The sequence below is a fragment of the Vulpes vulpes genome, chromosome 1 (assembly GCF_048418805.1).
Source record: "Vulpes vulpes isolate BD-2025 chromosome 1, VulVul3, whole genome shotgun sequence".
In the NCBI taxonomy this organism is placed as follows: Eukaryota; Metazoa; Chordata; class Mammalia; order Carnivora; family Canidae; genus Vulpes; species Vulpes vulpes.
In genome coordinates this window covers 47236884-47252539 of record NC_132780.1, presented here as the reverse complement: position 1 = coordinate 47252539, position 15656 = coordinate 47236884, and the positions used below count along the sequence as shown (strand labels likewise).

General features: G+C 41.9%; 1 protein-coding gene across 2 annotated transcripts in view; it reads right to left on the bottom strand.

The window, feature by feature from the left end:
* Nucleotides 1–2915: 2915 nt before the first annotated feature.
* NTRK2 (neurotrophic receptor tyrosine kinase 2) overlaps nt 2916–15656 on the bottom strand; it is a 332550-nt gene continuing 319809 nt past the window's right edge. For both annotated transcript variants that reach the window (XM_025984167.2, XM_072763240.1), the window contains 2 exons: nt 9634–9792; nt 2916–8772 (listed from right to left, as the gene is read on the bottom strand). In XM_025984167.2, the coding sequence (XP_025839952.1) occupies nt 8587–8772; nt 9634–9792 (345 nt within the window). In that variant the 3' untranslated portion in view covers nt 2916–8586. The remainder of the gene's footprint in view (nt 8773–9633; nt 9793–15656) is intronic.

The following is a 15656-nucleotide window of genomic DNA, read 5'->3' as shown; positions in this document are numbered from 1 at the left end:
AGTAGTTAATTGGTATTTAAAATATTGTTACCAAAGCGAGAAGGTTTGTTAATTAGTACAAGCGACATTAGAGGTTTTTGTAGGTATATGAAATGACTCAAATCCTCTGAAGATTGAGGAATTATCACAGGTAAATACAAGTGTCACCCTTTCTGCATGAAGGAAACAAAAGAATCACTTAAGCCCAGCTTTCTTATGCCAGAAAGGCAGCTTCCTGGGTCTTATGTTGTCCTTCCCTGTCACCTGATCTAGTTATAGGCCAGACATTCATACATCCTTGCATCTGCCTTTGAGTGTGTTTCCATGCAAGGACAGGGAGAGGAAGTTTTCTGGCCTACATAGCAGGCTTGTGGTCTTGATGATATATTATTGCTTGTTTGAATGAGTTTGGTCTAAACCGCACATTCATTGTAAAATACCACCTGTAGATGGCAGGGGGTAGGGGACAGGGTCATTAGCTGTTATGTAGCTCTCGCCATGGGAGCCTACCACAAAACCTGACATTAGGGAAATGGCTAAATATGTAGGGATCTTATTGCAAAAGAAGTTCTAAAATCACCCCAAGTCTTGGAATCTTGTTGTAAGGTGGCTCCCTTCACCTGCAGGCTCACCCTCCCCTAGACTGATGAGTGGTTGAGGGTGAGGATTAGAAGCACTAAGAAAGTACCCCAAAGACCTTGCTAGTGATGCTCTCTTCACTCTGGGTTTTGGCTTAGTGGATAAATGCTTACCTTGTCCCTAATGACCAAAGACCTCCTCACTCCCCACGTTTAACTTCCTAGAAACTCTCTAGTCTCCTCAAAACTTGAATCTTGGCATTGGCTGCCACAGATAAATAACCTCAGTCCCACAAGACTGGGCTGTTGAGTTACTTTCTAACAGACCCTAAACACCAAGTCACATGGCCCACCCAACCCTCACCTGCAGGCCTTCCCTTTGCCAGCCAGATGCCTGCATTTCTGCCTATTGCCTGCAGTAGGAGCCCTTGAGCAACAGATGACTGTCTTCCTGACAAATAGTAAGTACTGTATTTACTGGTCAATTTATCTTGATCAAACTTCCTGGCAGGTTTCTTCACTTTTAGTGTCTCAGTCTCTCATCTGTAAGCTGCATATAATAATAGTACCTGCCTCCCAGGGTTGATTTAAGTGTTGGGTAATACTTTGTAGTTGAATGGTGGTCTCCAAAAAGATATGCCCATGGTATAATCTCCTGAACCCATGGATGTAACCTCGTAAGGGAGAAGATGTAAGGATCTCAAGAGAATGAGCTTGCCCTGGTTCTGCAGGTGGGCCTTCAATGGAGTCACCCATATCCTTGTAAGACAGACTCACAGAGGAGAGGCAAGAAGAGGAGGAGGCAAGGTGACCACTAAGGCAGAAATTGGAGCAAGGTGGCCACAGCCCAACGAACTTCTGGGGCTGGACCAGGTGAGGAACAGATTCTCCCTTAGAGTCCCTGGAGGTAACACCTCAATCTCAGGGCTCTGGCCTCCAGGATTATGAAAGAATCAACATCCATTGTGTTATGCCACCCCGTTTGTGATAATTTGTGATAGCAGCCCCAGGCATTTGCACACATACACTACACCGTGGCATGCAGTAGGCATCCGTGAGGTTACTCATCACAGTACTGCAGAAGTGTTACTCCCAATAGGAAATTACACATCTTTAAGGGAGAACTATAGGAGTGTGTTTGAGGAAGAAGCAGACAAGGGCACTAGAAACCTTAACCTTGGATTTGGAATTTAAAGTGATACCATTGTAATTGTCCCAACAATAGGACTATCAGAAAATGGACTGGTGGAAGTGTGAAGCTTTAATAGTCCAGACTGGCTTCTAGCTGGCCAGGTGCCAGTAAGTTTAACTTTCATCCTTCAATCTGGTTTCTTCTAGCGGGATAGTCTTTCCATCCCACAGGGACATGCGATCTGATTTGGATTTTTGAACAAGTTGTTTCCCTCCTTACGTAGCTTTGAATTCCCCAAGTCCTTGCTGATAGTGTTAACCTGGTCATATTTTTATAACTCAAGGAAAACATTAGCTGCACCAGAGAGAGGAGCTTTCAGGAGGCAAAGTTCCTGAGGAGTCGGATTTGGGGATAATCCACTGCCAAACTTTATGTTCCTGAAGTCTCCACCAGGAATGTTGCCCAGATGTCTCCTTTCCTCTCACAGGAGGTAGAGGGGAAGAGGTCAGACACTGGAAAACACAACGGTGAGATTCTGAGGAGAAGAGTGGGTGGGCCACCTGCTGGTGAGGCAGAGACAGGCTACAAGACCCCCGACAAGTCACCTGTATGTTGCTTTCCTTTACCTTTTTGATTTAGGAAACACTGGTTAACTGAGAGGCCAAGAGAATGTGGCATTTTTAATTTGGCTACCGCTCCTGAGCCGTTATGATCCTCAAAGATGCCCCTACCGTGGGATACCATGATACACAACTTGTCTCTTGGCAGATTTCTTAGGTCTGATCCACTAGAAATCACAGTGATTCCATCTTCTCCCTCCATGCTGGGCAACATGGTAGCCATGAGCCACACGTGGCTACTTACAGGTGAACTAATTAAAATGAAGTCAAATGTAAAGTTCAGTTCTTTAGTCACCCTGGCCACATTTCAAGTGCCAACTAGCCACGTTGGACAGTGCAGATAGAACATGTATGCCATTGCCGAAAGTTCTACTGGACAGTGATGTTCCGGTTATCCGAGATAGAAGTTGAAAGTGCCAGGTTATGGAGGGATCAGCCAGGGAACTTGTTCCAAAGGTCACATACTCTTTTTGCCTTCAACTCATGAACCCTGTACGCATCTGCAGTGACCATATTAAAATTCAGACAGATAGACAGTAAAAAGAGCCCACATGCCTTGTGAAAATTCTATACATTTTTAAAGTAATCATCATGTAACTTTTAGTGTCTCTTTTGGAGGATGTTATTTATTGTAAGACATCATTTTTTTTAAATACACTGTAGTACAAGAGACTTTCCATGTCAGGTTGAGAGAAGCTGGTCACATGATTTACAAACAAAACTTTTTTTTTTTTTAAACACTGATATTCTGGTGTCACTTTGAAATCAGCCAAGATGCAGTGGGTCTTAGTAAAGCAATGGACCTCAAAACAGATCGCAAAACAAGAACCAGTAAGTATCAGCACAGAGACGTCACATTAAAAAGAAAATAAAGCAAATAAAAAGAGAGTTCCAAATACCAGGTCACAATTTAAAGGGCAATATATCTTCAGAGAGATATTGAAATGTGTGTGTGTATATGGCCTGGATATATACAAACATCTCTCCATGTACAGAAGCAGATGCAGAGAGTGTCCCACATCTCTAGGCAGATTTGTAAGTGATAGGTAATGATCAGTGAATGCAGGGATCAATATTTCACAAGAATTTGGTCATTTGTCAAGGGATTACATATTTAAAATCCACATTTAATTCAAAGACCTCGTATTTAAAACATTTCCAGTTGTTTTATACATTATTAAAGCAATAGTAAGATATACAAGCTGCAAGATGTAGTAGGCCTTTATACATTTCATTTCATTTTCTCTGATTTTTTTTTCCAGTCCAAACATGTGGCTATTAGTAGCTTTTATTATGCTTGCTCCGTTACATTGAACGTTCAGCCAACCTTCACTCAGGATCCTTTTCATTAATGCACAGACCAAAGGGGAAAAAAAAAAAAAAACAAACACGGACCTGGCCTAGAATGCATAGACTAAAAGAATGACATCCCCATGTGTTTCCATTTCGTCTCCTGAGACGTATGTTAAGATGGCAAAAAGAGTTGCTTGGTTGCTGTTGTGAATTTCACAGTGTTTTGCCTGCAACACATATACACACACATATATATATTTTTTTGCTTTGCTTTGTGTTTGTGATGAATGGAGCCAAAAATATATATAAATAAGTGAATGAATGAATGAATGAATAAATAAATACATACATAAATAAATACATAAATAAAAGTAGAAGGAAAAGGGGGCACAATGCAAAAACTGAGAATATTCAAGAGCCTTTGACTTGAGCAGCAGTGATTCATTCTAGCCCTAACAATGAGAAAATAGCCTTCCACGTGCTGTCATATTTAACTACAAATCCCTCCCAACCCTAATTCTTTAGAATAACATTTGCTATCACAACCTGGGAGTCTCTGCATGCCACAATTACACACTGTGAAGGAAGTGCTTTAACCTTCATTAGCCATCTGAGGATTGGGTCACCAGCCATTCCCCATTTTCTGTAATGTGTCAAACCAAACTCAGCATTGGAAACAAAAATCCTCAAATGGGAGAAAAAGAGAAAGAGAGAGAGAGAGAGAGAGAACAAGAGAATTGAGGGTGTGTGTGTATGGAGTCATTTATTTAATTAGATATACAGTTTAAAACCATTGGCATTATAGAAGATTTGCAAAAAGAAAAGGTTAAAAAGAAAAGTCTGTTCTTGACCAGGGGATCCTTTTGTCATGGCTCTTTGCAAAGGACAGCATTTTATACTGTTGTTGCTTTGCATTCCCACTCAGACACGGAAATTCCTAAGAGTCGCTCGCCTTGTGGTGAGGTCTTGGACTTCTCACCACTGACTTTTGAGACACTGGGTTCCCGACATTCTGGTTCTCTTCTGGAATGCTTGGACTCTGAACACAAGTGTAAAGGGGTCACAGTGGGACAAGGTGAGCATGATACAAATGTGCAAAAAGATGGAAAAAAATCAATTTTCCTTTCCTGGACCTTTACATAAGGAGATCTATTTCAGTCTGCATTCTCCTTTGCAAGGAGCCAGGGAAAGGACTCAGTGTAGTGGGATGGCTTTGATTCAGTTGTTTTGGGAAGCACATTACCTTAAATATGTCTTCCACCCATGCAGTACTGCACAGAGTTGAAAAGTGCGATGTAGTCCTACCCACATGGAGAATGGAAGCACTAACCGCAATAGGGCATTAAAAAGTTTTGGTTATTTAGCAGATTTTAAGCAAATTATTCATACTGCACCCTACTTAGAATTATCTCTATTACTGTGTGCCTAAACATTTATACATAAGCACACAGACACAGTGTGTCTGTGTGTCTGTCTATGTATAAATCAAGTATTTATAACACACATATAAATACATGAAAACACCACAGCATGGATGTGAACACATCTGTATAATATGAATTCTGATATGATCTTCTATAGCATAGTTCAAAATGCTTTCTAAATAAGCCTGATTATGACGCTGGTTCAGTATACAAGGACTTCACTGAAGCTATAAGCATGATTATATATCACAATATTTCAGCTGCTTGTCATCTCAGGTATTTCATTTTGTTCTTCCAACTTCATGTCCTGCTTCATGAATTTATCACCGTGCTTGCTTTCTTGGACTGTTTGTCTGAATCCGGGAGTCTCTAGTGGACAGAATCATGAACTTCAGAGTCAGAACACTTAGATCAAATCCCACTGGTGCCAGAAGCAAGCCTGGAGATTTGTAGCATGCCACTTAACGTCTCCGAGCCTCAATTTCCTCATTTGTAAAAAATGGGAATAATTTGCTCACAGGTGTGAAAGGTGCTGGAAAACTATGAAACACTTTGTAAATGGAAACGAGTGTCAAACTGAGCTTGGGCTAGAGAATTAGGTTCATCCCTACTGCTGTTGGAGTTTTTTTACAAATTTGGTAGCAGGCCATATTCTGTGATCGGTACACTTCAGAACGAGGATGTTCCTTTTCTAAAAATCAAAAAAGCATGAGAAGAGGGGATGGTAGAGGAACAGTGATGACTATTTTAAGCTATTCTGTGGTTCATCCAATCTGGTATTCTTTCAATGCAAGACGTCTCTGAAATCAGTACCTACTCTTGAGACAACAGAATAATAATAATAATGATGATGATGATGATCAGCAATATAAATAACTATAAAACTTTGCACTTGCATAGAACCTTTCATTTCAAGACCTTGAGGGGCCTGTCAGAAGGTAAGCAGATTTTTTGTTTTTGTTTTTTGCTTTTTTCCTTTAAAGGAAAACAGTATCAGAATGGAATAGAATGCTCCCATCTTCTCATTTGCCTTAAATAAATCCTTGCTTTAAAACTGCGCAGCCCTTCTTGAATTTGATCCCTTAGCGTCTTTACCTCCTTTGCTCTCTTATCGAATAAAAGGAATAACTTGCAGCTTGTCCCCCCCACCCCCACCCCTGCCCCCGCCCCGCCCCCAAGCAGCTGGCCGGTCACGCAGAATGACAAACCTGTTCAGGTGTTCAGGTCATCACTGATGGAATCTAGAAAAGTTTTGTACAAATCTGCCCCTTCTTTACTGCTTCCCAGAGTGCCACAGTGTTTTAACAGTACCATGGGTCCTTAATAGGATATATACGTACAGGTATATATCATGGAGATATGGCTTTCATTATGTTTTTATGTGTGTTCTGGAGGGTTTTTTCACCGACAAAGAGAACAATCAATTCAAGTCCCGTGTCTCACAGGCCAGCGCAGAACTCGAAGGGACTGGAGGGTTCTTCTTGTCCAACTCCCTTCACTTGGTGGCTGATGCTACTGCGTTTCCTTTCATTCTCTGTTAACCAACACTTTTGATTTTTTGAGAACTGGCTTTCAAAGCCTAGAATGGAAAATAAGGTGCTCCGGGAATTAAGGGCGCAAGCAAAACTGAAACAGAGCAATTGCACCTTCAGAAACAAATACAAAATAAAATGTCCTAAGATGAATTAAAATCACTCACTTTCAATCTGGCTTGTGTTATAAAGATGTCAAGTTAACAAAGTTCCCCTCACAGAGGGTAGCAAGTTTTCTTGAGGAACAGAAATATTTTTCTTCCTTGGTAAAACGGATCGTCCAAATAATTGTAAATTTCTATTTAAATTTACAACCTTTTTTCGCAAAACCCACGACTATACCCAAAAGCACACCTCCAAAACTTGGTCTGGGCATAGCTCCCCATTGGCATGCTGTGCCTGATTTTTAAAAAATTTTTACTTGTTTTAATAGAGTGGGAAAAAAAAAACCCAACAACAACAAAGAACATACTGACAATGGAGTGCACTTGGAATGAAACCACTCTCCCAACCAGAGCCCACACCCAGACCTTGGCCTGTGCACACTGGACATCATTGCATGTGATGTCCCCAGGGTGAGGTTTCTTTGCCCTCGGGGACTGAGTTTGCCCTTCCCAACAGTCCTACAGTCCAGTTGATGCAGATGAGGACATCTAGGCTTCCATAAAACCCATCACCACCATATGACCCAGAGACATTTATACTCAGCTAATGAACTCCATTAGCTTCCCCTAAATATATAAGTTATACCTCTTATGGATCTGCTCTACATATCAGGGGCACGACGTCTGGAGCGGTAGTTTCTGCACACAAGGTATTAATCGACGAAGACCATGCACAATTTTGCTTGCACAGTTTAAAGGACAGGTGGGATGGAGGGCAGGGTTCAGAGGGAAGTGCTATCTGAAAAGTTCAATATAATGCCTCCGAATTTATAGCTTGTCCTATCTTTTCCAAGTCTTTGGCTTTCCCACCTGACCCTGAAATGATCTCTGGACAAGAATTCACCCATTTTCAGCTGAACTCGACAAAGGTTCAGTGGACAACACTTGGAAAAACAAACCAGTGCTATCACCGTGACCTGCAAAGACAAGACTGTCCCGACGTGTGATGCACCATCTTGCGTCTCATGGAAGCCATCTTTTCTCTCAACTACACTCTAGTGTTTCTGGTGATGGGAAAAGAATAGTCCATGGCACAGAGTTCAACAGTCTTTTTACTCCTCAGAAAGCTCCTCAGGGGAAGGTGCCGAATACATTCCTCCCAGCTAACAATCGCTGGGTTTTTCCTAAGTAGGGACCGACGCCAGCTGATCCCAATGGTTGTCTTTGTTCCTCCCATACTGTGGTTTATAATAAATCTTCTTTCTCTCTGGTTTTAATCTCCCATAGATAAAGGCTTCCCATATTAAACACAAGTTTTCCTTTTCATACACAGGCTTAAGCCATCCAAAACCAATAAGAACAGTAATAATAATAAATAAATAGAAGTGAATCCATAGAAACTCTCGATGTCTGTACAGCAGAAGTGACAAAGTTTAAGTCAAATATTTGTTTTCCCTTTTTTTCATCCACATCAAAGGCAGGAATACAACAAGGCATTGTTAGTTGTGGTGGGCAAACTGGAGTGTCTGCTGATATAACAAATTAGGGTTGTTAAGGCCTTTGTCTATGCAGAGTTAATAGTAATGCAGAAGCCAGATTGATTCAAAAGAAAGGGTAAGGACTATGAAGCAAGGAAGACCAAAAAAGAAAAAAAAAGACAAAAGAAAAAAAGAACAAAAACTAGGGAAGAAACCAAGGGAGATGGAAAGAGAGAAAGAGACAATGCCAAAAGAAGTCCATACTGTGTCTACGGATGGAGAGGTGCACATGGCTTCCCTCTGAAAGCCTCTCGGTGTCTTTGTTGTTAATACTGTCGGAGTGAAGAACAGCAGATTGATGGCATCCAGCGGCAGCTAAAAGACGTTCATCCTCTCGGCCGATCTGAGGAGGTGCTTTGGGAAGGATCGATCTGGGAGAAGGGGCCCTAGCCTAGAATATCCAGGTAGACTGGAGATGCCTTGGCCAAGTTCTGAAGGAGGGTGTGGATACCCTTGATGTTTTTCCTCATATGGGGCTCCCGCTGCCAGCACCCCAGCATCAACTCATAGACCTCCTGGGGGCATGTTCTAGGTCGCTGCAAGACTCGGCCCTGCGTGATGCATTCTATCACCTGAACAGGATGGAGATAGAAGACAGAATCAGCCAAGAAGAGAAACAAAGCAGATAAAACAAATGTTATCGCAAGGAGAGGGCTGCTCTAAAGAAACCCACTCAGTGTTCACTTTTTTCTGGAGGAAGAGAGCAATTATTATGGGTTGGTAAATCATGGTTAATTTCATTGGTTTATGTCTCTTTTTCTAGGCACACTGAGGTCACCAAACTGATGGAGAAATGTTTTCTCTCTGTGGGATGCTTCCAGACCTCACACTGTAATTCCAATGGATTTTAGCCTTATTGGCCTGAGATGGAGCCTGGAACTTTCATGTCAAGGTGCTGACTGAGGCAACTCCAAGCTGTAGAAATGAGTGGAGTTGGGATAAAAGACTTCTTCAGATATAGCCTGAAGAAAATGTGAGGTGCCTGACCAAGAAGCTTTGCTCAAATATAGATGTAGTTGTAAAAGAATTGAAATATGAAAATAAAACACTAGAATGTTCTAGTGTTTTGTGCAAAAAAAAAAAAAAAAAGAGAGAGAGAGAGAGAGAGACTTGAAACCTTATTGGAATACTACTAGCTGGACTCTGAAGGTGTGAGTGCCACATCTGCTATTAATCTACCAGATGAGCAGCACAAGTGATTTTCAGTCTCATCACTGGCAAATCCCAGGTGTGCCAGCAAACACAGCTTTTCTTTCTCTAGAATGCTTCAATTCAGCGAGTGACTATACTTTGGCCATGACATTTTAGGTACAGAGAGGCCACATGGGAGTTGCTGCTCCCAACAAAGCCACAAAACTTTGTCTCCTGGCCTCTAGCCGAGGGACACTTCTCGACACCAGCCTTTGGGAGGTCTCACCCAGCCCACTGCGTACCTCGTTGTTGGACAGCTGGTACCAGGGCTGTTTGCCATACGTGAAGATCTCCCATAACACGACTCCCAGGCTCCAGACATCACTTTCTGTGGTGAACTTCCTGTACATGATGCTCTCTGGAGGCATCCAGCGAATGGGCAGCATTGTGTGGCCACCGACCTGGTGGAGCAGGGGTGAACAGAAGGCATCAGTCACCCAAAAACAAAGTTCCCATCACCAGGGAGAAAAGTGTATACTGTAAATGGGGGGGGGGGGGACTTTTTCCCTTTCCTTTATTTGTATTTATTAATTTTAATTTTATAATGTATTAATTTATAAATATGGGAAATACAATTTCTTTATAAGAAACAAGTAACAGAGAGGGCAAAGAATGGTCAAAATATTTTTTTTCATATTTTTTGCTATTCTTTCTTTCTCAAAACAAAATAGAGCAGAGAATACAACGGGTGGATGTTCATCCTGGATAACACACACACACACACGCACGCGCACACACACACACACACACACATGTGCTTTCTGGTATGAAGGTGACTCAGTCTTCTACATAACAAGATCACTCCAACTAGGAAAGAAGTAGGAAGCTGTGTCCAAAATGACCCACCAAGTGACTACTTTCTTAGCAAGGCCAGAACTTCCTTCACTTAAAGTCTTAGGATGAGCGCACAGTGCTGCCTCAAATACCCTCACATAAGGTGGCCATGGGCAGGGCAGACAATGATTACTCTCATTTTACAAGCGACTGAGATTTAGGTTGCTATGGACACAAAGCAGTCAGGTTTTTGGACCTTGAGCTAAGGACTTGCCTCTACTACAATTAAGCTAGTGCACAAAAATGAATAAATACAGTTTGGGGAAAGTTCATTTGAGTAAACACAGTAAGGCTGAGGCATTAGATGGCAAGAGCCTTAGCATAGGCATAGGGTACTTTGTTTGACAAGGACACTTATTTATGATTTCGGACTTCCTGGACAAAAGTTAAGAACTTCATGTTTAGGTTTGCAGCTGATCGGGGCTGCCTGATTTCAAAACCACGAAGACATTTCTGCACAGTAGCCCAATGGGTGGTGAGTTCCGGTTTTCGTGCTACCAGCTGAGACACACTGCAGCTGCAGATGAGCACACAGACAGCAGGACTCAGACCATTCATGAGCCCCTCTATTCTTACACTGATGCCACATTGAGTTTCTGCCCAGCTACAATCATCAACATCCATTTCTGACTCATTAAAGGAAAGAAATGGGCTAACGGTGCCTGAAAAATGCTGCTCAATTACTGAGCCCAAAGACCTGCGAGTGTCAGAGATGTCTAATATGCTTGACGATTTCTGATGATGCTCTTAGCATCAGAGAAAGCTTGAGCATCAAAGGAGGAGAGTGTTTTGTGGGTTTTTCCCTCCATTGTTCTCTGTACAAGGATTCCAAATTTGACACTAGGGAAATAGATTCCTGGGACAAGGGAAAGGTGCCCCCATATCTTTACTGTTCAGCTTTGAACACACCCAAAGCTCAAACACTAAGTAGAGATGGGTTGCCTTCAGTCAGCTTTTAATTTCTTTACTGGCTTCTCACCATGTTGTGTCAGGTGATCACTGTTCTATGAGCACAGATTTCCTTCACGGATCTGCCTGGACATGCATGAAGGTGATGTCAATACTTACCATCAGGGTTGATATTCATAATACAACCTGTGTGACACAGGCATTGATGAACCAGAAAGGACACTGGTGACCATGTCAGTGCAGCCATTGGTGCTGCTGGCTTGCTGAGCTCCCAACCCTGGAACCTCATGTGCCCAGGACTTTGGGAAAGGAAATCTGCCAATACACAAGGAGTTCCCAATGTTTCCAGAGACTCACAAGCACTCAGGGCACCGAGGTGGGAATGATTAGTCTCAGGTGCTGGCGACCCACATACCAGGACCAAGGATAAGCTTTGTGGCATGCAGGGAGCTACATGGTGCAGACTCTCATGGAGTGAGAGGGCTCTGTGCAGGGTTTTAGTGAAAAACACATATTTATTTTATGGGAATATTGCAATCAGAATCCAGATTTATGATCAATATATAGTTGGTCTTTGAAGGATAAAAAGAGAAGTAGGATGTTATGGACAAACATGTGGTAATCTTTTGGATCCTGGGCCCTCACAATACCAAGAGCAGCTCCCCACAAAAGTTCCTAGGTCAGACATGTCAAATATGCTGTAACCTGTAACTTGTCTTGCTTCTTGGAGAGTCATGATACAGTCTTCTTAAAGTGTTTCGTGAGTTTGGTGGTAAAAGAAAAAAAAAAGATTTAATTTTATTTAACTTAGTGAATTAAACTAATTTGAATGTGTGTTTGTGGGGAGAGGGGGAGAGACAGAGAATTGCTTCCATACGTCTAGAATCAGACAGCTAAAAACACAATATGGGATGTGTTAACCTAGCAAGATACCATGCTTTCTACACTCCTGTGTATTTACACTGGTAATGCCATGGACAACACTTAATTCGAGATGTTAGAAACTGGGTTCCAGAGCACTATTTCCTAGTTGGGTGTCCTTGACTAGTTGCTCCAACTATGAAATGTAAATAATAATTTATGCCTCCCAGGGATATAAACAGCCAAACATACAATATTTGGGGAAGTGCTTTATAAATTCCAGCACACTAATGCATCTAAGGTGTCTCTTCCTTCCCTGTAACCTTTACTATCTTATCTCCTCCATTCTGGAGACATTACGAAGAGCCAATGCACACGACTCTCCCCTATGCCTCGCTCTGCAGTGACAACTGCTCTGGGGCTCCTCTGATTATGGCACTGATTCTCCTGGTTTCTCCGTCTTGTGTTGCTAATGGCCAAAGAAAAAGCTCCTGTTTCCTTTAAGGGAGAAAAAAATATTCCAATTTTGATTTACATGTTTTCCCATCTGATCATTTGTTTTATGCTTGCAGTCTCTTTAGGACACATTTTTCACGTTAATTCTTTCAAGAGTCCCTTCTGGGATTTCACACACGCTGTTATAAATAATGCTTTCCTTGTTCTGATGTCAAACGGGTGAGTGGTGGGAGACTCTAATAAAAGTTCAGACAGGGTTCACAAGTTTTCTAAACCCATTTAGAACATTTCTGAACATTTCTTTTGCAGGCCTTTCTCAGGATTTTGGAGCATGTCACAAAAGTAGACCAAGAAGTGGGGGGAATAGAGTCACCGTTGTTACAAATTACTGTCACATTCCAGTCACAGCAACTGGATAGCTTTTGGACTTCACAAAGCCACATACTGCGTGGCAACAAACACAATGAGGCATTTATTTTGCATTGTGCCACCTGGCAACTTGCCCTCACACCCTGGCTTCAATATTTGTGAGATGGAATGCCATCCCAAGTATGACAACGGGGAGTCAGAAGTGCCACTTTGAGTGCCGGGTGAGGCTTTCCAATGATCCGGGCAGGTCAGGTGCATGCTCGTCACCAAACTCACCAGACTGAAATGATGCCAGATGGGAAATCCAGGTAGCTGGGGGATTGATTGTGACCTGAGATTTTTATTTTTCTTGACCCAAGACACTGAGGCTCTAGTACCTACTATGCTATTAACTAGCTCAGCTAAGTCTTTTCAGGTCTGGCTTACTGGTAAAATGTGTCAGGTTAGACCAGCTTTTGATTATTTTTAGCACAAAACACAGTGGTTCTGTAATCGCCCACCACCGCTTGGCCACCATAACCATCCATCAGCACAGAGTCATTCACTTTTACAAAGGATTTCTGCTCAAAGGATTTCTACCTTAACCCAGTAGTTGTCCTCAAGGATAGACACTGATTTGCCTTCATATTGCAAATAATGCACCCAAATTCCAGAGAGTTTAAGTAGCTTATGTAAGGGCACATGATAATGTCTGCCCACCAGACATCTCGTACTGGTTCTCATGGGTCACTCTGTGTGTCTGGCTTCTGCAATCTCTAACACAGGCCCTGTGTTCAGTCCTCGGGCCCAGTTGTGTGGCACTTCACCCAGGCCAGACCTACTCATGCCTCTTGGACGTTTGATCTGCTTTCCTTTCTACCTAAGATCTCCTGAAGACAAACTCAAATTGCACCATTTCAAAGAACTCTCTATCCTGACCTAGTTCAGTTTCTCCAAAGACAGTCTGGTACCCCTCAGCACAGCTCTGACAACACAACAGGGACTCCCCTTCTTTTGCTAACAGATCACATGCTTCAAGAAAGATGGGTGCTTCTCATTTATGTATGGCCAGGCATTGACGGGGTTGGTTGGTAAGCACATCATGTCTTTGAGCGGGTTTCTTACGAGTGCTGATATTTGGAGAGAAATTCTCAACATGTTCATTCAGATATCAGTGTTCACTATCTCCTATCTAACCTCCCATAACTCTGAAATCACAGAACCAACCTTAAATTAAATGGATGGAAACTGGCTCATCTATTTGGTGCTACAAATAAAAACCATTTAATGAAATTCATAACTTCTTAAAATTCAATCAAAAACACTGGGGTTCACACGGAATATGAAAGCTCCCTGAGTCTTCTGGAGAATCTCATCCCTTCTTTGGTTTGCCATCTATGAAATAGATGGGGGATGCTATGGTGCAGACCTGAAACTATTTGATTTGGGGAGGAAGTCTAGAAAGATGCCATAATGCATAATACGGAGGACTATTCTTCTGCATGTATTGATTAGCATATCATATCCTCTGAGGCCTGAGAAAAAGGGCAAATTAAAGAAGAAAGTTAAAGTAGGGCATCTGGGTGACTCAGTTGGTTGAATGTCTGACTCTTGGTTTCAGCTCAGGTCATGATCTCATAAATCATGGGACTGAATCCTGTGTGGGACTCTGGGCTCAGTGTGGAGTTTCTTAAGATTCTCTCCCTCTGCCCCTCCCCCCCACTTGCTGTTTCCCCCTTCCCTCTCTCTAAAACAAATAAATCTCAAAAGAAAAGTGGAGGAAGTTAAAGAGTGAAAAGCAGAAGGACTGATGCCCATCTTGGCCCCTAATCATCGCAACTTGCTTAAGTCAGTGAAGTGAATCAGAATAATGTCTGAGGCCTGTGGTCAAAAGAAATTCCATAGTGCCTAAAATAAATCAAGTTATGGAAAATAATGGATCTTGTTTTTAAAGCATATCAAGAAAATAATTGTTCAATCTCTTAATGTTTGTTTCCCTGATATCTCATAATTTTGATAGGATGATCGAAAAGTAACCACTATGCTCTAGTTACAATACCTAAACCTGAGCATCTTTTAAATATACTTGTGTGAAAGGTGTTTAAGACAATAAATCCTGAAGAAAATACTAAAAGGCCATTGGTAAAATTGTTTTGTGTTAGAAATCAATGCTTTTACTATTTTTAAATCAAAATGAACACATCTAATCAGTTCAACAACAATTATTTCTTACCCATGGAGCACTCGTTAGGTATACACTCTTTGGTCACTACGTTGTAAATTGTGAAAATTTCCCCATGGCTTAACAAACAGTATGATTTATTATTCCACATTGGAAAATTAGGATTTAGGGAAATCTTGGCACTTGCTGAGCAAGTGTAGATATGACCTGGTGACCAATAATATTGAAGACAGCTCTCTCTCCTACCACTCTTCACACCAGGAGTCTAGGTTCTTTCTCATTTTTACAACTAAACAAAGCATCTTTATTGCTGGTACAATTTAATAAGGAATGCACAATCTATATTCGTGGTATATTGGGAGATAGTAGAGGAGGTGATAAGCTTAGCTCTCCTCCTTCCATTGGGCTGAACATAAGATGCATCTACCATCCTCCTTGTTCCCTCATCATCTTCTCTTCCTTCCCCTCCCCTCCCCTTCTTTTCTTCTATTGCCACCATACTTCTCAGCATGGCCTCTTCCAGGTTCATTCTTGCTCCCTTTCCTTGAATTTTCTCTCAAATCTTAATTGTCTGGTCCCATTCCAAATATCCATGGTGCATTTTCTCTTGTCCAATTCTTTCATCTCCTCCAAATGATCATGCCTCTTCCCTGCACTACTCATTTTTCAGCCACC